Raw genomic sequence first — 25887 nt, forward strand, 5'->3', positions numbered from 1 at the left:
ATTGCTAAAACTTAGGGTGGACACCCACTGGCGTTTTTTTTCTCCACTGCGAAGCAAGACTAAAGTTAAAGTCTCGCATCACAGTGCGAGAAAAAAGCCAGCATCACGCCGGGATATCGGCATGACGCCGGCATATCGCCAGTCTTTTCAATGGAGCCAGCGGCAGCAGCGCTAGCCCCATTGAAAAGAGAAGAAGAATGCCGGGGACTTCTGCCACAGCTGTGACAGCTGAGACAGCTGTGGCAGGAGTTTCCTTCATCCCCGCGGCGACTGCGTTGCAGAAGTCCCCGGCATTCTATCCCATTGCTTTCAATGGTTGAATTGAATGATTATCGGGGAAGGGATTGAAATATAAGCCCTTCCCCGATAATCTGCCAAAAGTGTGTAAAAACATTTTAAAAAATTATACTCGCCTCTCCTGCGCTGTCCTCCTGGTGGCTCCCCGGCACTGCTATTAAGCTCTTTCAGCAGTCGGGGATTTAAAACTCCCCGCCTCCTGAAAGGGCTGTGCAGATTGGCTGAGGGCTCAGCCAATAGCAGCTACTGCTTAGCTATTGGCTGAGCGCTCAGCCAATGACACACTGCCCTTAGCTATTCATTCATGAACCCCAATGGAGGAAACTCCTGCCACAGCTGTCACAGCTGTGGCAGAAGTCCGCGGCATTCTCCCTATGTTTTCAATGGGGCTAGCGCTGCTGTCGCTGGCGCCATTGAAAACACTAGCGATATGCCGGTCCTATACCGGCGTCTTTCTTGCGCTGCGAAGCGAGAGTTTTCTCGTGCTCTCGCAGCGCAAGAGAGAATATATCGCCAGTGGGTGTCCACCCTTAGACAGACACAAGAGTTACTTCAGCCAATTTTCTGACAAGTATGGCATTCCATGCTAGACTTTTATTCGTTCACATGTGGTATTTACAGGGTAGTCCAAATTTGCTGGGGAATGTGTTTTTACTGTAAAAACTAGAGATGAGCGAACGTACTTGTCCGAGCTTGATACTCGTTCGAGTATTAGCGTGTTCGAGATGCTCTTTACTCGTGACGAGTACCACGCGATGTTCGAGTTACTTTCACTTTCATCTCTGAGACGTTAGCGCGCTTTCCTGGCCAATAGAAAGACAGGGAAGGCATTACAACTTCCCCCTGCGACGTCCAAGCCCTATACCACCCCCCTGCAGTGAGTGGCTGGCGAGATCAGGTGTCACCCGAGTATAAAAATCGGCCCCTCCCGCGGCTCGCCACAGATGCGTTCTGACATAGCTGAGGGAAAGTGCTATCGTGTTGGAGCTGCTATAGGGAGAGTGTTAGGAGTATTTTTGGCTTCAAGAACCCCAACGGTCCTTCTTAGGGCCACATCTAACCGTGTGCAGTACTGTGGAGGCTGCTTTTTGCAGTGTTGCACTTTTTTTTTTTTTGGTATATCGGCCGTGCAGAGCATTGCGCCCTGCAGTAATTATACATACTCCAGGGCCAGTAGTGGTGGTGAGGCAGGGACAGAAGACATATATTGTGAGGCAGGGACAGAAGACATATATTTATTGAATATAGGCAGTGGGCCTTTCCAAAAACATTTGGGGAAAAAAATCTATTTGGGCTGCCTGTGACTGTCCTCAGTGTTCTGGGTCTGTGCTGGGTGTAGTTGTCCTCCTAATCCATACACAGCCAGCTAAGTGTTACAGCAGGCTTGCGCAAAATTATTTCCTGGCTCTGTGTTGGCTGTTACATCACATTCCAGTCCACAGTGCAACAGTCTGCAGTTATTTTACATACTCCAGGGCCAGTAGTGGTGACGCAGGGACAGAAGACATATACAGTGTATATAGGCAGTGGGCCTTTCCAAGAACATTTGGGGAAAAAAATCTATTTGGGCTGCCTGTGACTGTCCTCAGTGTTCTGGGTCTGTGCTGGGTGTAGTTGTCCTCCTAATTCATACGCAGCCAGCTAAGTGTTACAGCAGGCTTGCGCAAAATTATTTCCTGGCGTTCCGTAAGCGAAGTCAGCCTCCAACCACAGGCCAATAAGCGGCACATTTAATTACAGCGTTCTGTTTCTGCACTCCTGGTAATACACCATGCTGAGGGGTAGGGGTAGGCCTAGAGGACGTGGACGCGTGCGAGGACGCGAAGGCCCAAGTCAGGGTGTGGGCACAGGCCGAGCTCCTGATCCAGGTGTATCGCAGCCAACTGCTGCGGGATTAGGAGAGAGGCACGTTTCTGGCGTCCCCACATTCATCTCACAATTAATGGGTCCACGCGGTAGACCTTTATTAGAAAATGAGCAGTGTGAGCAGGTCCTGTCGTGGATGGCAGAAAGTGCATCAAGCAATCTATCGAACACCCAGAGTTCTGCGCCGTCCACTGCTGCAACTCTGAATCCTCTCGCTGCTGCTCCTCCTTCCTCCCAGCCTCCTCACTCCATTACAATGACACATTCTGAGGAGCAGGCAGACTCCCAGGAACTGTTCCCGGGCCCCTGCCCAGAATGGGCAGCAAGGGTTCCGAATCCTCTCCCACTGGAGGAGTTTGTCGTGACCGATGCCCAACCTTTTGAAAGTTCCCGGGGTCCGGGGGATGAGGCTGGGGACTTCTGGCAACTGTCTCAAGACCTTTCAGTGGGTGAGGAGGACAATGACGATGAGACACAGTTGTCTATCAGTGAGGTAGTAGTAAGGGCAGTAAGTCCGAGGGAGGAGCGCACAGAGGATTCGGAGGAAGAGCAGCAGGACGATGAGGTGACTGACCCCACCTGGTTTGCTATGCCTACTGAGGACAGGTCTTCAGAGGGGGAGGCAAGGGCAGCAGCAGGACAGGTTGCAAGAGGCAGTGCGGTGTCCAGGGGTAGAGGCAGGGCCAGACCGAATAATCCACCAACTGTTTCCCAAAGCGCCCCCTCGCGCCATGTCACCCTCCAGAGGCCGAGGTGCTCAAAGGTCTGGCAGTTTTTCACTGAGAGTGCAGACGACCGACGAACAGTGGTGTGCAACCTGTGTCACGCCAAGATCAGCCGGGGAGCCACCACCACCAGCCTCACCACCACCAGCATGAGCAGACATATGATGGCCAAGCACCCCACAAGGTGGGACGAAGGCCGTTCACTGCCTCCGGTTTGCACCGCTGCCTCTCCCCCTGTGCCCCAACCTGCCACTGAGATCCAACCCCCCTCTCAGGGCACAGGCACTACCGTCTCCTGGCCTGCACCCACACCCTCACCTCCGCTGTGCTCGGCCCCATCCACCAATGTCTGTCAACGCACCGTCCAGCCGTCGCTAGCGCAAGTGTTGGAGCGCAAGCGCAAGTACACCGCCACGCACCTGCACGCTCAAGCGTTAAACGTGCACATAGCCAAATTTATCAGCCTGGAGATGCTGCCGTATAGGGTTGTGGAAATGGAGGCTTTCAAAAGTATGATGGCGGCGGCGGCCCCGCGCTACTCAGTTCCCAGTCGCCACTACTTTTCCCGATGTGCCGTCCCAGCCCTGCACGACCACGTCTCCCGCAACATTGTACGCGCCCTCACCAACGCGGTTACTGCCAAGGTCCACTTAACAACAGACACGTGGACAAGCACAGGCGGGCAGGGCCACTATATCTCCCTGACGGCACATTGGGTGAATTTAGTGGAGGCTGGGACAGAGTCAGAGCCTGGGACTGCTCACGTCCTACCCACCCCCAGAATTGCGGGCCCCAGCTCGGTGGTGGTATCTGCGGCGGTGTATGCTTCCTCCACTAAACCACCCTCCTCCTCCTCCGCAACCTCTGTCTCACAATCAAGATGTGTCAGCAGCAGCACGTTTCATCTGCCAGTGCACCGACTGCTGTGCGACGTGCCCACACGGTGGAACTCTATGCTCCACATGTTGGCCAGGCTCTATGAGCAGCGTAGAGCTATAGTGGAATACTAACTCCAACATGGGCGGCGCAGTGGGAGTCAGCCTCCTCAATTCTTTACAGAAGAGTGGGCCTGGTTGGCAGACATCTGCCAGGTCCTTTGAAACTTTGAGGAGTCTACCCAGATGGTGAGCGGCGATGCTGCAATCATTAGCGTCACCATTCCTTTGCTATGCCTCTTGAGAAGTTCCCTGCAAAGCATAAAGGCAGACGCTTTGCGCTCGGAAACAGAGGCGGGGGAAGACAGTATGTCGCTGGATAGTCAGAGCACCCTCCTGTCTATATCTCAGCACGTTGAGGAGGAGGAGGAGGAGGGGGAGGAGGAGGAGGGGGAAGAGACAGCTTGGCCCACTGCTGAGGGTACCCATGCTGCTTGCCTGTCATCCTTTCAGCGTGTATGGCCTGAGGAGGAGGAGGAGGAGCAGGATCCTGAAAGTGATCTTCCTAGTGAGGACAGCCATGTGTTGCGTACAGGTACCCTGGCACATATGGCTGACTTCATGTTAGGATGCCTTTCTCGTGACCCTCGCGTTACACGCATTCTGGCCACTACGGATTACTGGGTGTACACACTGCTCGACCCACGGTATAAGGAGAACCTTTCCACTCTCATACCCGAAGAGGAAAGGGGTTCGAGAGTGATGCTATACCACAGGACCCTGGCGGACAAACTGATGGTAAAATTCCCATACGACAGCGCTAGTGGCCGAAGGCGCAGTTCAGAGGGCCAGGTAGCAGGGGAGGCGCAGAGATCAGGCAGCATGTACAGCACAGGCAGGGGAACACTCTTTAAGGCCTTTGACAGCTTTCTGGCTCCCCAGCAAGACTGTGTCACCGCTCCCCAGTCAAGGCTGAGTCGGCAGGAGCACTGTAAAAGGATGGTGAGGGAGTACGTAGCAGATCGCACGACCGTCCTCCGTGACGCCTCTGCCCCCTACAACTACTGGGTGTCGAAGCTGGACACGTGGCCTGAACTCGCGCTGTATGCCCTGGAGGTGCTTGCTTGTCCTGCGGCTAGCGTCTTGTCAGAGAGGGTGTTTAGTGCGGCTGGGGGAATCATCACAGATAAGCGTACCCGCCTGTCAACCGATAGTACCGACAGGCTTACACTCATCAAGATGAACAAAGCCTGGATTTCCCCAGACTTCTCTTCTCCACCAGCGGACAGCAGCGATACGTAAGCAATACGTAGGCTGCACCCGCGGATGGAAGCTACGTTCTCTATCACCATCAAAAACGGGGACCTTTTAGCTTCATCAATCTGTGTATAATATTCATCCTCCTCCTCCTGCTCCGACTCCTGAAACCTGACGTAATCACGCCGAACGGGCAATTTTTCTTAGGCCCACAAGGCTCAGTCATATAATTTTTGTAAACAATTTTTATACGTTTCAATGCTCATTAAAGCGTTGAAACTTTCACCTGAACCAATTTTAATTTTAACTGGGCTGCCTCCAGGCCTAGTTACAAATTAAGCCACATTAACCAAAGCGATTAATGGGTTTCACCTGCCCTCTTGGTTGGGCATGGGCAATTTTTCTGAGGTACATTAGTACTGTTGGTACACCAATTTTTTGGGGCCCTCGCCTACAGTGTAATCCAATTAATTTTTTGCCCACCTGCATTAAAGCTGATGTTACATCAGCTGTGTTGGGCACTGCAATGGGATGTATTTATGTACCGCCGGTGGATTCCAGGGAGCCACCCATGCTGTGGGTCCACAGTGAGATGTAACTGCATGTGTCTACTTCTATAGAACCCCAGTCTGACTGGGGCATGCAGTGTGGGCCGAAGCCCACCTGCATTTAATCGGACGTTACCTCAGCTGTGATGGGCACTGCAATGGGATACATTTATGTACAGCCGGTGGGTTCCAGGGAGCCACCCATGCTGTGGGTGCACACGGAATTCCCATTGCGGAGTTGTACCTGCTTGTGACTATTTATAAAAAACCGCGGTCTGACTGGGGCATGCAGACACCTTGACAGAATGAATAGTGTGTGGCACATAGGTTCCCCATTGCTATGCCCACGTGTGCAGCTCCTGATGGAGGTGGCACAGGATTGGATTTCTCATTGCTTCTGTACAGCATTGTGGGCTATCGTCCAGCCCCTTTTAAAGAGGGTCGCTGCCTAGCCGTGCCAACCCTCTGCAGTGTGTGCCTGTGGTTCCTCCTCATGGCAGACGCACTTATAAATAGACATGAGGGTGGTGTGGCATGAGTGCAGCTGAAGGCTGCGCAGGGACACTTTGGTGTGCGCTGTGGACACTGGGTCGTGCGGGGGGGTTGGGCAGCATGTAACCCAGGAGAAGTGGCAGCGGAGTGTCATGCAGGCAGTGATTGTGCTTTGTTGGAGGTAGTGTGGTGCTTAGCTAAGGTATGCATTGCTAATGAGGGCTTTTCAGAAGTAAAAGTTGTTGGGAGGGGGGGGCCCACTCTTGCCGGTATTGTGGCTTAATAGTGGGACCTGGGAACTTGAGATGCAGCCCAACATGTAGCCCCTCGCCTGCCCTATCCGTTGCTGTGTCGTTCCCATCACTTTCTTGAATTGCCCAGATTTTCACAAATGAAAACCTTAGCGAGCATCGGCGATATACAAAAATGCTCGGGTCGCCCATTGACTTCAATGGGGTTTGTTACTCGAAACGAACCCTCGAGCATCGCGATAATTTCGTCCCGAGTAACGAGCACCCGAGCATTTTGGTGCTCACTCATCTCTAGTAAAAACACAATTCTCAGCAAATTGCAGATGTCTTTTGGAGAGCATTGGAAGAGCTAATCTAACCTCAAGGAACACTTTGATTATATAGCTGTAGCCTTCATAGATAATAAAATAGCCTGTTGTCCGGAAGACCCCTCCCTTCTCATTTTGTTTGACAAATGTAGGGAGGGTTTTCTGAGATTGAAGTGACTGCCATTATTTTCCTGTTGAAGACTGGTAAAGGCTCTGATCCTGATGGCTTCACACCCCATTTTTTACAAGATTTAGGGCTCTTTCACACAAGCGTATATCGGCTGCCGTTTTCACGGCTGATATACGCTACGATGTGAGGAGTAAAACCTTGTGAAAGGGTGCACAAATCTAATGTTTGTGCACCCGTTCAGATGGCATGGGACCCGGCGTATATGCGCTGAGGCTGCCATGATTGGTTCTTGAGTGCCGCGGATCAGCCAATCAGAGCCAGCACTCGATGAAGCAATCACAGCCATTCAATGCGATGGGTGTGATTGGTTCATCAAGCGCTGCAATGATTGGCTGAGCCGCGGCGCTTGAGAACCAATCACAGCAGCACTTCCTGGAGGCTGGGATTTTGAACCTCCAAACCAGGAAGTTCTGATTAAAAACTACCAGCAGGTCTGCCGGAGCTGCAAAAGAGACACGCGGCGGAGCTGACAGCGCTTCTTAGGTGATCTATTGTGTTTTCGTTTCTTATAGTTTGAACTTGGAAAATCAATGAAACTAATTATTTGAATTAATTAATGTAATTATAGTTAACAATGACTTCTTTTTTATTTTGTTTTTTTCTGGGTCAACTGAATACATATAAAATGTATATGTTTTCGGAAATTGCCTTACAAAATATATTGTGAAACTTGGAATGGGGAATTTCCCCACTGAACAACATTTCCTTCAGTGTGTCAGGCAATAACCTCATAACTTGCATGTTGTTTAATTACTTGATCAAGCAAAGCTACAGTGTAAAGCATGGGGAGGGACAGAGCAACAGTCTAAACTTCTGATGGGATTTTCTTAGAGCTACTTCAGACTTCCTGTATAGTAGGTAATGTAGTGAATCTACAGCTACTGATCATAGTCCTGTCCCACTGGAGCTAAAGGGAACATATCAGTAGTTTTTCTCTATATTAACTATTACCAGCGTTATAAGTACGAAGCCTCTCCCTTTCCAACACTGTATGTGCTATGACTGTGGCCAAATACATACCTGAGGTTTGGGCGTTTACTCCAGGTGAGTCCTTTCCTTTTATTTTGTCTTTTCTCCTTGTTTTATCCTTAGGCTGTTTTTACACGGGCGATAAAATCTCGCGATGCGAGAGTGAGTGAAGATGCAGAATTATGAAACCAATGATTTTCAATGGCTTCATTCCCATTTGCGATGTTGTCACTTATGCGATGTTGCGAGATTTGAAACTCGCAGCATGTCCTATCATTCTGGGTTTTGCGTTTAAAAAAAAAAATTCTAGCCCATGTTCCCAATAGAGCCTCCTTTTTATCACATAGCACAAACTTGCGATGCGACTTTTAACATTAGAAATTCCTACTGACTTTTGCACGAGAAAATCACGGGCGGCAGCAATACCTTGTGCGTTTTTTTTTGTTTTTTTTTATTTTTTTTATTCCCCCCCCCCCCCCCCCCCCAGAAACAGCATTGCTGATGCTCAAAAATTGCCTGAACAAAACTGAGTTTGCCGCGATTTTCTTACAGCGATTTTGCTATCGCCTGTGTGAAACTAGTCTTAGAATGCTGTCTAAAGGGCTGGCCAGAATGTCTCTGCTAAATCCATGTAAAGCTGGAGATCCAACCCCGCTGGCTTTCTCAGATTTGGAAGACGCCTGATATGTCATCCACACATCTCTCCGAAGTCCCACTTCTGCAGATACTGGCACATGCGCAGATACTCTTTTCTGTGGGCAGAATCGCAGAGCTCAGGGTGCAGGCACTGGGGTTTTTGGAGAGGTGCGTGGATGACGTATTAGGCATCATCCACATCCGAGGAAGCTAGCGGGGCGGGATTTCTGGCTTTACATGGAGCTGGCGGAAACGGCTGGACACAATCCGGTGCTGAACTCCCTCCTCCCTTTTCCGGCAGCTCCCAGAACACCTCTCAATCTACTGCAGTAGAATTTCACACCAAAACCCCAAAAATTTCACTGCAGATTTTGATGCGTCATTCGTGGCAGAATTAAGCCATTTTCAATTCTTCATCAAAATCTGCACAGAGCTGTGTGGAATTTATTGCATGTTCTGGTGCGTAATGTGGGCTAATTTAGCTGGTGTGAGGGTAAACGAGTAGAGTACATTATATGTTTATTAAATACTGCATTTGTTTTTATCCATATCATGTTACTACAAAAAAAAAAGTTGGCATAAGCTGCTGCCTGCTTAGTAATAGTTAGGTAGAGTACCATAAAGTTAGCAAGAACTTCTCCATTACGCAGTACAGCAAAACTGCGTGTCACACCAATTCTTCACATTTTTGTATGATTACATCCTTATTTGCATATCACAAGTAATTTATTATGGCAAGCTGTCAATGGAATTTTCACTCTTGGTAAAAAAAGAAATATCACACAGTAGCTGCAAAAGACTTCGCCAAAATTGCACTGTGTGACTCTTACATAAGGAGTATGTCTTCAGAAAGCCTTACCTTTTGGACAGTAGTTTTGACGCTATCCATCTTGCTGCTTGATAAATAAAATCAATCTTGTTATTTGTATAGCGCCAACTTATTTTGCAGCCCTTTCAAGTAATTTATTTATTAACCCCCACCAAGCTAGGTACTCATTTTACCAGCCTTGTAAGGATGGGAGGCTGAGTCAACCTTGTGCCAGCTACCTGAACCAAGCAGGAATTGAACTTACAACCTTCAGGTCGTGAGCGAGAGTTTAGGATTGTATTCTGCTGTCTTAACACTCTGCACCACACAAGGCTCTCTTGTTTCCCTATAAAGGTGCATTCACACAGGCGAGTACAATGTAGGCCAGAAAAAATCAGAACTACATCACACTCTATTTAACTGTGATTGGCATAAAAAACACATTGCATGTATGTCCATGCGATTTTCACATGAGTGACAAAACTGCATGTGCTTCCAATAGTTAAAATGGTAAAACTCACATTGCACTCTTATGTGAGCGCGTTGTGAATTTTTTTTTTTTGCTCCCATAGGAATTAATGGGTGATTCTTAGGCTGGATTCAGAGGAACGTATATCAGCTGGGTTTTCACGCCGGCCGATATACGTCGTCTCTCTCTGCAGGGGGGGGGCCTGGAAGAGCCGGGAGCAGTGCTCTGAGCTCCCACCCCCTCTCTGCCTCCTCTTCGCCCCTCTGCACTATTTGCAATGGGGAGAGGCGGGACAGGGGCAGGGCTAATTCTCGGAGGGGCGGAGAGGAGGCAGAGAAGGGGCAGGAGCTCAGTTCCTGTTCCTGGCTCTTCCATCCCCCCCCCCCCCCCCCCTGCAGATGAGGACACCGTATATCGGCTCGGCGTGAAAACCGATATACGGTCATCTGAATCCAGCCTAAAGCAGGAAACAACCAAAAATAGGACATGCGGTGATTTTTCAATCTCATACCATTGGCCCGAGAGAAAAATCACTCCTCTAAATAAACAGATAAAAATCAATAGGCTCTTTTCATGCACAAATTCCATCCATATTGCAATCAGATGAAAATAGTCCGTGTGAATGCACCCTATACGCTACAATTAGCTCGGTCTTCTCATACTATGTCCAAAAATGTATACTTCAGTGTGCTCATACGGCATGGAAGAGAAACCTTAGTTTGGTCAAGGATCCGCCTGTCTATATTCCTTGGCAGTATTCAGCTTCCAGCCGTGGACTCCATAAAGCTTACTATAGATGTATGTTAGATGTAGTGAAGTCTTAAAGCCAAAGTAATCTATTCATGAAATGCGTGATGACTCCATGTGATGGGAAGACTTTGCAGTGTTGACTGTGTGATGAATACAAGGAACGGATTTCACAACATATTTGCATGAGTTGATAATACCATAATGCAGATGTCAAAATGCGAAGGTTTTGCAAGGCCTGTCATAATGACCGCGTTCTGCTAGTAAATGTCAGTTGGGGAAATCTTCCTGACATCCTCTACCTTTAGGCATTTGTTTAGAACCGGTTTCTATAGCTTGCCAAACATGGGGATAATCACAAGTATTTAGTTCCCATCAGGAAATACACATAGATAGGTCACACTATACATTGATTACTGAAAGCAAAGATGATTGCAACGGAAAATATGCAGAAGTTCTATTAAGACGGTTGTCTCATTAGATGCCATACAGTGCTTCATAAAGAAGAGGCTTGCCAGAATACAATTCATATAATGACATGCAGACGTTGAACCATCTGCTAGTGCGTGTGTCCCAGTTGTGAGGACCACGAGTACAGTTACTTCATTATATATTGAGTTTTTGGACCTGTGTTACCCATCTTTTACCGATCCTTTGCTTTGTCCTGAAGGGTTGTAATAGCTAGGAATATGCACGTCGCTGTAATAGGAGCTGGAGTGATCGGACTCTCCACCGCCCTTTGCATCCATGACCAGTACCACCATTCACTACATCCTCTCAAGATCGAGGTATATGCTGACAAGTTTACCCCACTCACCACAAGTGATGGAGCAGCGGGCCTGTGGCAGCCATATCTATATGACAATGGAAACAAGCAGGAGACGTAAGTTCTTCAACTCTATTTTTGACCTCTCATTCCTATATTTTTCTACTATCCTAAACCTACAATATTAATTGGTTCTAGAGTGGCCATTATATGTTGTAAATATTGTGTGTTGAACCTATAATTGGTTCTGAAGCCCACAAAACATCAACCCCAAATAAGAAAATATGGAGGATTGACGAAAAACAAGCACAAAAATAATGCAGATGTTGACGGCTGGGAAGAGGTTCTTAGTACTTTGTCTTCACTTTTGTTGAAAACCTTTAATAAAGAATGATCTGATTTTAGAAAATAATGCAGATAAAGTAAGTCCTTATATATGAAGGAGCAACTGGTTAATCACTTTCTATAGGGATGGGGACATCATCAGGGTTTGGGTATACCTTTCAGGGGATGTTTTTGGGCAGGCTGTACAGTACATGATGGAGTAATTGTAGAGTATGCACCATAATCTTCGAGATATCACTACTCCGATGCTGGCGATCAAGAAGTAGCTGCTCAGGGAAGATCAATTCACCGTCAGATCATGGGATTAGAGTGGGATAATGCCGGCTTTGATACTATGAATTCGTAGTGTTTGTAGTTCTGATAGTAACTTTCAGCCATGCTCGTAGATGATTTGTAACTCACATTGGAGCTACTGTAAGTTTCTCTGCTCCTTGGGAACGGTCAACCAATCTGCTGGTGTAGAGCCTGCTGATTGGCTCTACTTGCCCCCAATGAATATGCACACGATTGGCTGTTGATTTGAGGCAATTGCATGTATGTGCTGACTAAAAGGTATATGCATCTTTCAGCCAATGGTGTGCTTCTCAGATTAGCGCTGCAAGAACCATCACATACTGAAAATTTAGTTAGGATGAACTGCAAGGCTCTCAGAACTTGAAAATATCGCAACTCAAGACCATTGCATGTCGGGGGACCACTGCGTGTGTATGAAGAAATAGAATTGTATGTAGTGAGACAGCTATGTATACACGGATTACTTCTCCGTGCTATTACCATAAGTCATAATTAGAGATGACCGAGTATACTTGCTAAGGCACATTACTGGAGCGAGTAGTGCCTTAGCCGAGTATCCCCCCGCTCGTCTCTAAAGATTCGGGGGCTGGCGCGGGTGACAGGTGAGTTGCGGCAGGGAGTGGGGGGGAGAGAGGGAGAGAGAGATCTCCCCTCCGTTCCTCCCCGCTCTCCCCCGCCGCTCCCTGCCCCCCGCCGGCCCCCGAATCTTTAGAGACGAGCGGGGAGATACTCGGCTAAGGCACTACTCGCTCGAGTAATGTGCCTTAGCGAGTATACATCTCTAGTCATAATGCTCGGCTCTAAGGCTAGGATCACACATGCAGTTGTTTATGCAGTTTTTGGAGCCATAGTCAGAAATGGATCCAATGGGAAGGAAACATAAGTCCTCTCTTTATATTTCCTTTTGGATCCACTTCTGAATTTGGCTGTAGGAGCATAGACTCCCAGTTGCAACTGCCACTTCTCTACTTCTGCATGACCTTATAGCCACCCCAGCAATTGTCTGTATTTCCGTATTCACTCTATGTTCATAAAGGTATGTTCACATGGCTTAAATTTATGTCAGACCACATTGAATTTTTTCTGGTGTGTATCGGACACTAATTTCAACAGAATTTGAGGTTAAGCCTCAGAGTTTTGCCGCAGATCTGTATGCAGATTTAGTCCCGTGCTATGGAGAAAATCTGGGCGCGTTTGCCTGACGCTGTTTCCATGCAGAAACTGCATAAAGAATTGATACTTTAAATCTTTTTTGAACTACAGTGCTAATTCCCAAAGCACATGAATGCTAAAATGGTATGGATTCTGAATTGGATTTTGGCGTAAATCTGCATCAGAATGGTAATCTGCACTGTTCTCTACACAGCTTGGATTTTTTTCCCCACGTGCAAAAAAGTGCGGAATCTACATTGTTTTCCGCATGCAGATGAGCCCCATTAAATGAGACTGATTCACATTCAGCTCCGTAGCAGCCAGTATGCGAATCCATGGCTAAAATCCGTGTTCAAACATGGGGATTACTGCTGCAGTTTTCCATTAAAATCCACAATGCATTTTTCTGACACGTACTTCGTCATGTGAACATACCCTAAAGGTGGCCATACACAATAGAGTAATATTAGACGACCATCTAATGTGTATGGAGGTCTCCTGACTCTCTCCCCAATTTCAAATGTCGAAAGTAAGAAGGGTCAAATAAGTTGAAATCCAACATGCACAATCCTTTAGTTGTAAATGTAAGGAAGCTGAGGGCAGAGGAGTCTAGCAGCGGCTTGCTCTCCTCTTCCTATTGAAAATACATGCACACGTGGCTGAGCTCAACATACATGTGTATGTACAGGGCAGGAAGAATACCTGTCAGCCAAGCAAGCCTTTGACTTATCAATCTGAAGTATATGGCCAGCTCTAGTGTAAATATTCTCTAGAGAAGAAAAACATTTCATTACAATGGGACAAGCTTGTAATACTCAAAATGGCAGCTATAAAAAATACGGCGCTGTGAGCACTGACAAGATTGTGCTCAGATGTTAACATTGAAGAGGCTGCAGCACTTGTACGAGCGCCGCGACCCCTTAATCAGCAGTGGTCCTGAGCAGCGAACCCCCACTGATCAGATATTAATAGCCTATCATGAAGTAAGCCATCAATTTTTAAAGGAGATGTCCCGCGCCGAAACGGGTTTTTTTTTTTTTAAACCCCCCCCCCCGTTCGGCGCGAGACAACCCCGATGCAGGGGTTAAAAAAACAAACAGCACAGCGCTTACCTGAATCCCGGCGGTCCAGCGTCTTCAATACTTACCGCTGAAGATGGCCGCCGGGATCTTCTACCTCCGTGGACCGCAGCTCTTCTGTGCGGTCCACTGCCGATTCCAGCCTCCTGATTGGCTGGAATCGGCACGTGACGGGGCGGAGCTACACGGAGCCGCTCTCTGGCACGAGCGGCTCCATAGAAGACTGCTGAAGACCCGGACTGCGCAAGCGCGGCTAATTTGGCCATCGGAGGCCAAAAATTAGTCGGCTCCATGGGAACGAGGACGCCAGCAACGGAGCAGGTAAGTATAAAACTTTTTATAACTTCTGTATGGCTCATAATTAATGCACAATGTACATTACAAAGTGCATTATTATGGCCATACAGAAGTGTATAGACCCACTTGCTGCCTCGGGACATCTCCTTTAAGGCTGGACATTCCCTTTGATAATATGTTGTCTTTTGGTATGAAATGTTTCATTACACTGTATCTAACATGTTTAATGTTTTTTTTGTTTCTTTAGTCGATGGAACAAGGAAACTTTTGACCACCTGCTGAAATCTGTTCATTGTCCAGAAGCCCAGGACATGGGGATATTTCTACAGTCTGGATACAATTTGCTGACTGAACCTGCACCTGTATGTAAAGAGACAGCATTCTGTAATGGCCTTTCTTTTTCCGCTAGGTTTCTCCATTCTATGGACGTATTCTTCTGATTGCATTTCAATGCATCAGAGTCCTGACAGTAAAGGCCCATTTAGACACAACAGCCGGGAGCTCGGAGCGGGGAATAGCTGTATGCTGTACGCTTGTCTTCTGCATCCTCCGCTCCGAGCGCTCGGCTGTATAACAGCCGGCGCTTGGTGCGGGGAAACAGCTGGATGCAGAAGACAAGCGGGGGCACCCTGCTTGTCTTCTGCATCCTCCACTGGGAGCCCTTGGTTGTATAACAGCCAGACGCTGGAGCGGGGGAACAGCTGGATGCAGAGAACAAGCGGGGAGACCCCGCTTGTCTTCTGCATCCTTCGCTGGCAGTGCAAGGTGATCGCTCATCTTAAGCGATCATGTTGCGCTGTAAATGACTCAACGATGATCGCTCAAAAGTCGCTTGAGCGACATCTTTTGAGCGATAATCGTTGTCTAAATGGGCCTAAGTTGTATCACTCACTGAGATTTGTGTATCTATTGCATGTAATTGTAAAATAAACACATGAGCTTGAATGGGTTCATTCTACTGCACACGTAACCATATCTGAGTCCTAATATGGAATCTGTGGTGTAATCTAGCTTTTGTAAGAAACAAGAGACGGTAATCCAAACATATGCATAGCTGGAATTGACATCTGATTGCATAAATGGGTCATGTGAGACCGCAGACTTTGCATGTTTAGAGGTCAAGATAGAAAATATCTAATCCCTGTCAACAGTTACCAACTGTAATAAGAGGTTTCTGTATTTATACCAAGGCCATCCAATTGCTTATATTGTACGGCTGACATGGTAGAGGATAGTATAGTCAGGATATTGTTGGCACCTAGCTGCACGGTTCATTTACTAATACCATGTAGGCTAGTCAACACAATCACTTTCTGCTATATTTACTGAACGCTACTAAGTGGATACGTATTCGCTACACATCCCCTATAGGTCCGGCTTCACACGGGTGTAAGGGTATTTATGCAATATACAGTATTTGGAACTTTCTATGTAGATATATATATACTCCAAAATGATACAATATAAATGTACTCTTTATGACTAAAATGTAATTTTCCAAGCTGCTTATTATCTTTATGATTTGTGTTCTTACAGGATCCTTCATGGAAAGATGATGTCCTTGGATTTCGACAACTTACAGCAAGAGAATTAGAATTATTTCCAGGATACAGGTTTGTCAGTCTTATATAAAACTCATGGAATTGCTAAGAAAAATAGCTTCTTCCCATTTATAGCATCTTTGTTTGCTTCTTTGTGACCAGCATTACACTTTTATAATGTAGTATTATATAGTTAGATATTATTATACTCTTTTAGCCAGAGCATATACTCCAATTAGGAGATACAAGTTACATATAACCACAAATAATCACTCAGTTGTTCCTTACCTGCCAACGTAAATATAGTCAATATGATAGGCTGTTGGCTTCTCATGACAGATCTCATCTCTTGTTCCATATCATAGCAATTTCAGTGTGATAGGGAATAAATAAAATCAGTCCCAAACCAGTACCGTCACAGGTTACTTACTGGGAGATCTGAAGATATTGGCTCCTCCTGCATCTTTTTGGCAATTGTCCTACTTCTTTGGTTTTTAAGAATGAGATGAATAGAAGTTGATATTTTATCTAGATTCCTATGATGCCCTGGATTTCCTTTGCATGCCATGAAAAAGTATTGTGTGTATATATACGTCTGGCCTGTGGCTGGAGCTGTCTGTGACCGGATGCCGGCTGTCACGATGACGCCATCTGCTGCCTGCACCTTTGGTCTGTGCTCTCACAGGTTACAAGCCTAAAGTGACCTGATGTTTATGAGGATGAACAGCAGGACATGGATTCAGATGTATTACAGTTGATAATGTTGATTTAGTAGCTCACCCCTACATTTATGTTAGAAGATTGGGGCATGTGCCCTGGTGGCCGAGTGCTAACAATGCCCCTGGTTGCAGCCTAATATATCTCACTCCTTGACAGGTACCTTTGTAACAATATAATTGTTTGATCAGACCAGGCCACCTTCTTACATTGTTTAATGGCCCACTTGTGATGCTCATGTGTCTATTGGTACACCCACACACATACTATTATATATTTCAATTATATACATAAACCCCCAAAATAAATAGATAGGTATAACAGTACAACCATGCTTTGGATAGGGGTGGTTTCATACGTACACTCGGGGCTCTGCTTTCCTGCTCCATTCGGGGAGCAAGAAAGGGGAATCCCCACTCCATTCGGGGAGCAAGAAAGGGGAATCCCCACGGCTGAATGACTCCACGCCAGGATAGTACCGAATCACGCCAAACAGACCCCATTGACTATAATGGGCTTCCTTCAGTCTCCACTCAGCTGCCCGGCTGTTAGCCGGAAGAAGGAATGCTGCATACAGCGCATCTTCTTCCGGTATTGTAAGTCGGATCTACAGCAGAACCTCTGAACGGAGGTTCCAACGCAGATGTAAAAGGGATCTAACTGGCACAGTCCTCAGATTCACTGTACATATTGCAAACCCCATTCCTCATCTAGATGCCGTATACCTGAGAGAGAGCATATAGTTTAAGTACGTGGTGTGTAAATCGCTACACGGAAAATATATTGAAAACACAAGGCTTCTCATGATGCGGAAATACAAATGCCTCCAGGGCTGGTAATATGTATTTGCTTATTGTTTATTGCTTTGGATGCAATGCATGGTCAATGACTGTGATTCAGCATGTCTTGTGTCAAGCCTCAATGTTTAACACTGTAGATCTAGTCCAGTTTTAAAGGAGATGTCCCGAGGCAGCAAGTGGGGTTATACACTTCTGTATGGCCATAATAATGCACTTTGTAATATACATTGTGCATTAATTATGAGCCATACAGAAGTTATAAAAAGTTTTATACTTACCTGCTCCGTTGCTAGCGTCCTCGTCTCCATGGAGCCGACTAATTTTTGGCCTCCGATGGCCAAATTAGCCGCGCTTGCGCAGTCCGGGTCTTCTGCTGTTCTCTATGGGGCTCCGTGTAGCTCCGTGTAGCTCCGCCCCGTCACGTGCCGATTCCAGCCAATCAGGAGGCTGGAATCGGCAGTGGACCGCACAGAAGAGCTGCGGTCCACGAAGATAGAGGATCCCGGCGGCCATCTTCAGCGGTAAGTATTGAAGTCACCGGACCGCCGGGATTCAGGTAAGCGCTGTGCGGGTGGTTTTTTTAACCCCTGCATCGGGGTTGTCTCGCGCCGAACGGGGGGGGGGGTTTAAAAAAAAAAAAACCCGTTTCGGCGCGGGACATCTCCTTTAAGAATCAGCGCCATCTAATGGACAATCTGATGGTTCTTTTTTTTTTTTTTGCATAGCTTTCTGGGAAAGAACCAATCTTTGTATTAAAAATAAGAACATTATAATTATGTACTCTTTTATCAAAATAAATAAGCACTTTATTACTTCCTGCATAAGGGTGCAGAGAACTGGGTAGTTAGGAAAACCAGTGAATAAATGAGGACGTTTTGCCAATAATAATTGAAATCAGATATTAAAGACAGATTGGGTTCCAGACTTCATAAACTTTGTTACCGCTGGCACATTAGTCCTTGCATTGGGCTGATTGCCGCACTTTGGGTGGGAAAAGTTGTATATTATTGTTTACTAGTTCAGCACTACAGTATGTGAAGTGACCGCACAAGCAGGGAGGGACATGTCATGTTGTTGCCGCAGTAGATGGGACACAATGTACACTCAGTCTTTATATCTTTATTATTACAGCTTTGGGTGGTTCAACACCGCATTGATGATTGAGGGGAAGAGCTATTTACCATGGCTAACCAAAAAGTAAGTCGTCATCACTAACGCTGACTTGTATGTAGTTGTAAGACCATTTCCACATGGGGCAATGTAGAGATAATACGTCCCTGTTCCCACAGTGCATTGGTGTGCTCTGCAGCTTTGAACCTTTTTGACATCCTGATGGTGAAATGTTTGTTGCAATGCACAATTACTTGTGTCAATTCTTTTGTCACAATGATTTCTATTGTGTTCCAAAGCAGTGTGTATGCCAAAATTGCTTTGAATGCCTGTTTTGGTTCATACAACTACATCAGATACCTCTATAGAGGCTTCTGCTCATGAACATGAATAATTTACAGTTCAAAGACTTCTACCATATTTTCTAATATTTGACTCAATTTTCAGATTCTGTATTTTTTCATCATATCCTAGTTGATTTCTTTAAATTTTAAACACTGAGATATAGCATAAATATATACATTGATACAAAACTGAGTCGACCCAGCTCAGATCCAGCATGTATTTCTGTTCATCTTCTGACTGTGGAAATATACCTCAAAGTGACTCTTACTAACTTACTATTTACTGTAGAGGTGCAGAGTTAGTCATGTGACTGTGTCTTATTCTGTCTGCAGACTAAAAGAGCGAGGAGTCAAGTTTATCCATAAGACTGTCAAAAGTTTTGATGAGGTAAGTACTCACATGGTCCGTATAAAATTAAGGAATGTGATTTTAGCAGCAAGATGAAAATGTCATTGAGTCTTGTGTTTAATCCCCAGCTGGCTGCCCTAGGGGCGGATGTCATCGTTAACTGTACAGGAATGCGTTCAGGGCAGCTACAACCTGATCCAGACTTAAAACCCGGAAGAGGACAGATTATGAAGGTAGGATTCATGCTTGATTTAATGATAAAGGTCACTTTTCACCTTTTCCTTAAAGGGGTATTCCCATCTCAGTCATTTTTAGCAAATACACAAGATATGCCATAAATGTGTGATAGATGAAGGCACCACCTCTGGGAAATGGGCAGCATGTGTAGGCTGGTTGATGGAGATGAGATATAGGGTGGTGCAGCACTGTGGAGAGTTTTATGGATGAGAGCACTTGTGTAACTATAGAGGGTGCAGGGGATGCGGTTGCACCCGGGCCCACGAGCCTTAGGCAGCCCATAAGGCCTCTCTTCTCCATATATGAAGCCCAGTGCGAGGAATAAAGCATTATCATTAGGAACCCTGTTACAGGTTTTGCATTGGGGCCCAGTTGCTTCAAGTTACACCTTTTGGATGAGAGTAATGAGTTTAAATCGTATTCTATAGTAGATGGGCACTCAGTGCGGTGACTGCCACAGGGTTGAGGCATCGCTCTAGCAGCTGGGCAAAAAGAAAGCCTGGCTGCTGCATTCAGGATGGATTGGAGAGGGAAGAGTTCAGTGAGACGAACACCGATCAGTAGAGAGTTGCAATAATCAAGACAAGAATGGATTAGGGCAACAATGAGCATTTTTGATGTACCTACAGTGAGAAAAGGGCGGATCCTGGAGATGTTTTTGAGGTGCAAGTGACGCGAGTGTGCAAGCAATTGAACATAGTAAGTGAAGGAGTATTTAAGAATGAAGGGAAGATCAGAGTCAGATATGACCCCAAGACCAAGGACATGCTGCCTGGGAATCATGGTAGTACCACACATAAAGATGGGAATATCAGGCTTTGGTCAGTTAGTAGATTGTGGAAACACAAGAAGTTGAGTTTTACAGCATCTTCTATAACATTTCGATTACTTAAGTCTGGGTAACTATCCTGTATGCTTGTTTCAAAAGCTCTTTTGTAACTTTCAGGGAAACTATGTGTAGTCAGATCCTGAAGTCATCTCTTATTCCAACCTCCATGCTTTGTCCACTTTGCTAACCTACAGCATATATGTATATGTATACTTTATTTTTTTATTTTGATAAAATATGCTGCTCCTCGTAGCTTCTAATATTAACCCCTTGGGAGCCTAGCCAGTTTTTCCATAAAGACCTAATGATCTTTTTCATGTTTGTCTGCCCTATTTTCCATAGCTTTTTTTAAATGTATGCTTTCTTTAGGATACATTTCATGTTGACATTTAGTATAATGCACACTTGATCAATGCACATTTCATAATACTGCAGGGTAATGATCATCCTTCTTAAAAGCAACATAAAGCTACTTAAAGGGGTTGTCGAGTTGTGAAATATTGATGGCATATCCTCATCAATAGTAGATTAGCATGGATCGGTTGCCCAGAATGTCAACTGTTCACCGGGTCAGCCTGCTGTGCCTTGAGCCGATTTCTGCAGGAAGCAGACAGCTCCATTCAAACTGTAGTGGCCAAGATTGGTATTGCAGGCAAAGTTTCCATTCATTTCAGCCTACAATACTGAACCTGGCCACTGCATTAAGAACAGAACTGTCTGCTTCTTGCAGAAATCAGCTCAGTACACAAATGTCCTGGCCTGGTGAACAGATGATTGACGGGAGCTCCAGGCCACAGACACGCGCAATCTACTATTGATAACCAATCCGGAGGATATGTCATTACTTGTTCACAACCGGACAATCCCTTTAATAAAGAAACAGGGAGCAGCCAGAATAGTGTATTTGATGGTTATTCTCAACCATTTTGAGTTCTTGTGGGTGATTGTGTATCATTGGAAAAAATACCCCCAAACCAGCTGAACCTCTGGGAGGAGCTATAGAAATCGTAGATCTAGAGTCTAGAGGATTATCTTCAAAAGCTGACAGCTGCAACAGGTGATGCTATGAACAGTTATATGAAATAATATGACAATGTCAATGTATAAAACACATGGTCGTTTTTTGCAGCATACTGGGGATGTATCCCCCACGTGGGAGCACGCAGCAAGGACACAATGACCCGCATTCTTGCTGCGTACCAACAATCCCCATATACTATCTTGGCTTGTATGTATGCGTAATATGTGCCAAGATGTGCATGCTATGATCTTTTTCGCATGCTGTGTATGAGAGGCACAGTTGAAAGTCAATGTAAAGATCGGTACCGCCTATTACGCGTGCAAACCCACAAGCGTAATATGGTATACGGTATTACGTTTCAAACACCTTTACACATTTGTGCTTATGAAAAGTAACTTCTGTAGAAAGTAATCATTTTATTACTTTACTATGTATTGTAGGTGATTGCTCCTTGGATGAAACATTTTATACTGACCCATGATCTGAAGACCGGAGTATATACCACACCATATATCATTCCAGGGTGAGTTCTATAAGAAACATATAATGGATTTTCCATTTATAATACCTATCCTGAGACCCATAATCCTATGTGTAGGCTTTAATGTATGACTTTATGCATATAAGATCCTTCCCATTCCCATGTCTTATGTGCATGCAGGTCTCAGCTGGTGACACTAGGAGGCATTTATCAGCTGGGAAACTGGAATGAAGAGGAAGTGTCCAGTGATCATGGCTGGATTTGGGAACAGTGCTGTAAACTGGTACCTAGCCTACAGGTGAGAGAAATAGGCTTGATCACTATTGTTTCCTTAGCTTTATATGTACCCTATCTAATTCTTCAGAGTAAGGTTCATCAAAACGCATGTGGAAACCTATTACCCATGGGATAATTACCATAATATCTAATATGTATGGCACCAGCAGATCCCTCTAGTCTTCCACTGGCAGAAGAAAAAATGGAATCAGTCATGGTAGAATTTTTAGGCTTATTCTCTTTTGTTCATTCTGGGGCTGAATGCATCCAAAGGTGCCCAGTAGCCCCTCTCCTCCATCCATAGACATAACATATGCAATCATCAGAAATAAATATGAATGTAATTAGAGATGGCGAAAGGGAGAAAAAGCTGCCTGTGAATAAACGTTAGGTCTGTACTTATATACAATGTATATGGTAAGACTAAATATGACCATACATAGAAGACGTGCTTCGCCAACAGTCATACAGTATCCCCAGCTCATAAATAGATATGTCTGGATCAGTCAAGCATCATATGCACTGCTATTGGGGTTAGATAAGCAGTTGCCAGATACTCCTGACATTGCTAAACTTTTAGCCAAGCATCAAGTATGTCTAAATCTAGCATGCCCCCCCTATGCATGTGTTGGGGGATGTGCAGGGTCAAGGAATATATGTAGACTTTTTTGATTGACCTTGCCAATCTGGGCAAGTACTTTGTATGGCTAGCTTTACGGTTAGCAGACTATAAGTTTAATTTGATGACTAGTAAGAGTGCTAATCACTGTCACTGTTGTAGAATGCAACGATTGTTCATGACTGGGCAGGACTGAGACCATCACGCAGCAAAGTACGGCTGGAGAGAGAGCCCTTGGTGTGTGGAACTGTTAGGAGTGATGTAAGTAACCACTGCCGCCAATAATGCACTGACAAAGAGATCACCAACATTATTAGGCTCACTATGTTTTGTATGCCCATCATCTAATAATCTGAAGATGTAGATAACGTTAATGGCCACTTCACCTATTCATGTCAACTTTGTTTCAGTTATGTCAACTGGCAGAGACAACATCACTTGCCACAGTATCATAATCAACAAATGTTTCCAAAAATGCCACTAGGGATACATATAATCAACAAATGTTTCCAAGAATGCCACTAGGGATAGCGTATAGGCCGCTTGCAGACGGCCGGGTCGGATCCGGCTGCGAGAATTCTCGCAGCGGGACCCGACCCGAGCGTCTGCAGAGAGCAGCGTGACACTCACCTGCTCCCCCCTGGCTATTTCATGTGTCGGCTGCCGGTGCATGCGCAGACCGGAGCCGGCGGCCGGGTGAGGGACGTTTCTGTGCGGGGCTCTGTGAGCCTCACACAGAAATAGAGCATGCCACGATTTGTTTGCCGCGTGAGATTTCGCACGGCCAAATCACGGCTGTCTGCATAGGATTGCGTTTGTTACGCAATCCTATGGCAGCTTCCAGGGACAGAAATTCCGCGGGAAATCCCGCTGCGGAATTTCTGCCTGTCTGCAGGCGGCCATATGTAGTAAAGCCTGATATCTTGAGACAGCCTTGTAATTAAACTTTGGGAAGAACAGAAACATTTCTGGATTTTTCTTTCTGTTCACATTTTCTCTTATTTCTGATTATGACACTGTTTTATTATCTCCAGCTCAGTAGTTCAGACCCCTATTTTAAGTCTTTCTGTTGTGCATGTGCAAATTTTGTTGCCAATGGTCTATATAACATAATGTGAATCCTATATGAAGACAATATAGTCCCACCAAAAAATATCAGACCCATACATCAACCGATATAACAGACCCAAAAATAAATGTCCAAGACAGGACTGCCGAAATCCATCATTAAACAATTGTTTATTGAGAATTACAAATATAATAAAGCATTTAAAAACAGAACATAAACGAAATGCAGCATCAGTACAAGGGAAATCCATCACCTCAGGTCACACATGTAAGAAGTTCCCAAAGAAAATCATGCTTATATCAACCTACAATAGGCACAACCAAGCTCAATGTCATGCACATAATAAAGTGTTACCATGTAACCGAGGGTCTGGAAATCCCTGGACGAAGCTAAGGGCAAAATTTGTGTGTTGGGGCGCAGAGATTTCCAGATCCTCGGTTATGTGGTAACACTTTACTATATGCATGACATTGAGATTGGTTGCGCCTATTGTAGGTTGATATAAGCATGATTTTCTTTGGGAACTTCTTATATGTGTGACCTTGGTGATGCATTTCCTTTATATTCAGTTTTTGAAGTGCTTTTATTATATTTGTAATTCTCAATTTACCTTTTTTTGCAATCCTGTCTTGGACATTTATTTTTGGGTCTGCTATATACCATAATGGCCTATCATGTGTTTACTATGAGGGGCAGTTTTGTTTGGTGCCCACTTCCTTTGCTACTGGATAAGGCCCGTTTAGACACAAAGATTATCACTCAAAATTCGCTTAAAAGACATCTTTTGAGCGATAATCACTGTGTGCATTTACATGACAAGATGATCACTTAAAATTCACTCAAACGGCAGTTTGAGTGACAGTGTTGAGCGTTCACTTTGCATAAGTGTGTAAAAGAAGGCTCACGCTGTATGCAGAAGACAAGCGGGACAGCTATCGTCTGCATACAGCTGTTATTCAGCTGAGCGCTCCGAGTGGGGTATACAGAAGATAGCTGGAGAGCTGTCTTCTGCCTATTCCTGCTGTGTTCATGGAGCGCTCAGCTGGTATACAGCTGAGCGCTCCGAGCGTGGTATGCAGAACACAGCTGGAGAGCTGTTTTCTGCATACTCCTGCTGTGTTCATGGAGTGCTCAGCTGGTATACAGCTGAGCGCTCCGAGCGTGGTATGCAGAACACAGCTGGAGAGCTGGCTTCTTCATACTTTGGCTGTGTTCTCCGAGTGGGATACCAGCTGAAACAATAGTATCAGCGGTATCCTGCTGAGAACTCAGAGCGGCACTGATAAGACTCATCGTTCTCTTTCAGATAGCTGAAAGACAACGATGAGCAAATCGTTAACAAAAACTGCACGAAGTCCATGCAGTTAGACCCAACAATTCTCGCTCAAAAGATGGCTTTGAGCGATTTTTGTGCGAGAATCATTGAGTCTAAATAGGCTTTTAGTATGAACCCGTACAGACCTTCCTCCTTCAGAGGAACTGCAAGCTAGGGCATGGCACCAGCGGTCATTGAAAGAGGGTGGAGAGGAAACAAACATCAGGCCCCTTTTGTCCTGGCTGGCAAAAACCTGTATAAAGACCTCTTTCTCCTCAGTGTATGTCACCGTTTGTGTTTTTTTTTCTTTTTTTCTTTAGGTTTATTTATTGACCTTTCTACATTTTATCCGTACTTTTTTTTAACTTGTCCACTAGCATAGTGTATTCTTGTCTCCACAGATCATACACAACTATGGCCATGGTGGCTTTGGCCTCACTATCCACTGGGGGTGTGCTATGGAAGCAGCCAACATTTTTGGGCAAATTGTCAAAGAAAAGGAAGGAAGAATACCTAAATCCTCTCTGTGATCATGATCAGCATGAATACTTAGGAAATGCCCATTAGATCTGGGATAATACTGATAACCTGTATTACAACTGAAAAACAAATCTGGGTTATGAGATGAATGACTCTGTTGCTGGTTTATCGTTAGCACTTCACCTTCTGACTAGAACATTTGTCTCCCTTCATTCATAGATCAATGTGAAAAACTTTTCAGGGTCTCCTTCAGTGCCTAAATACTGATGGTGCTACAGAAAATGTTTTTAAATTTTGTCCATGAATTAAAAACTGCCAGCCTTTATAT

The 25887-nt window shown here is 45.4% G+C and overlaps 1 protein-coding gene across 4 annotated transcripts in view; it reads left to right on the top strand.

Moving 5' to 3' along the window:
- DAO (D-amino acid oxidase) overlaps window positions 1-25887 on the top strand; it is a 40763-nt gene extending 14876 nt beyond the window's left edge. For 3 of the 4 annotated variants that reach the window (XM_066603850.1, XM_066603848.1, XM_066603847.1), the window contains exons 2-11: window positions 11109-11321; window positions 14619-14733; window positions 15908-15984; window positions 18561-18626; window positions 19217-19271; window positions 19361-19465; window positions 21760-21842; window positions 21981-22098; window positions 22858-22956; window positions 25481-25887. In XM_066603850.1, coding sequence (XP_066459947.1) covers window positions 11128-11321; window positions 14619-14733; window positions 15908-15984; window positions 18561-18626; window positions 19217-19271; window positions 19361-19465; window positions 21760-21842; window positions 21981-22098; window positions 22858-22956; window positions 25481-25609 — 1041 coding nt within the window. In that variant the 5' untranslated portion in view covers window positions 11109-11127 and the 3' untranslated portion in view covers window positions 25610-25887. Of the gene's footprint in view, window positions 1-7636; window positions 7854-11108; window positions 11322-14618; window positions 14734-15907; window positions 15985-18560; window positions 18627-19216; window positions 19272-19360; window positions 19466-21759; window positions 21843-21980; window positions 22099-22857; window positions 22957-25480 lie in introns of those variants that run through there. The other variant, XM_066603849.1, reaches the window with a different exon arrangement.

The sequence above is a fragment of the Eleutherodactylus coqui genome, chromosome 5, assembly GCF_035609145.1.
Source record: "Eleutherodactylus coqui strain aEleCoq1 chromosome 5, aEleCoq1.hap1, whole genome shotgun sequence".
NCBI lineage: Eukaryota > Metazoa > Chordata > Amphibia > Anura > Eleutherodactylidae > Eleutherodactylus > Eleutherodactylus coqui.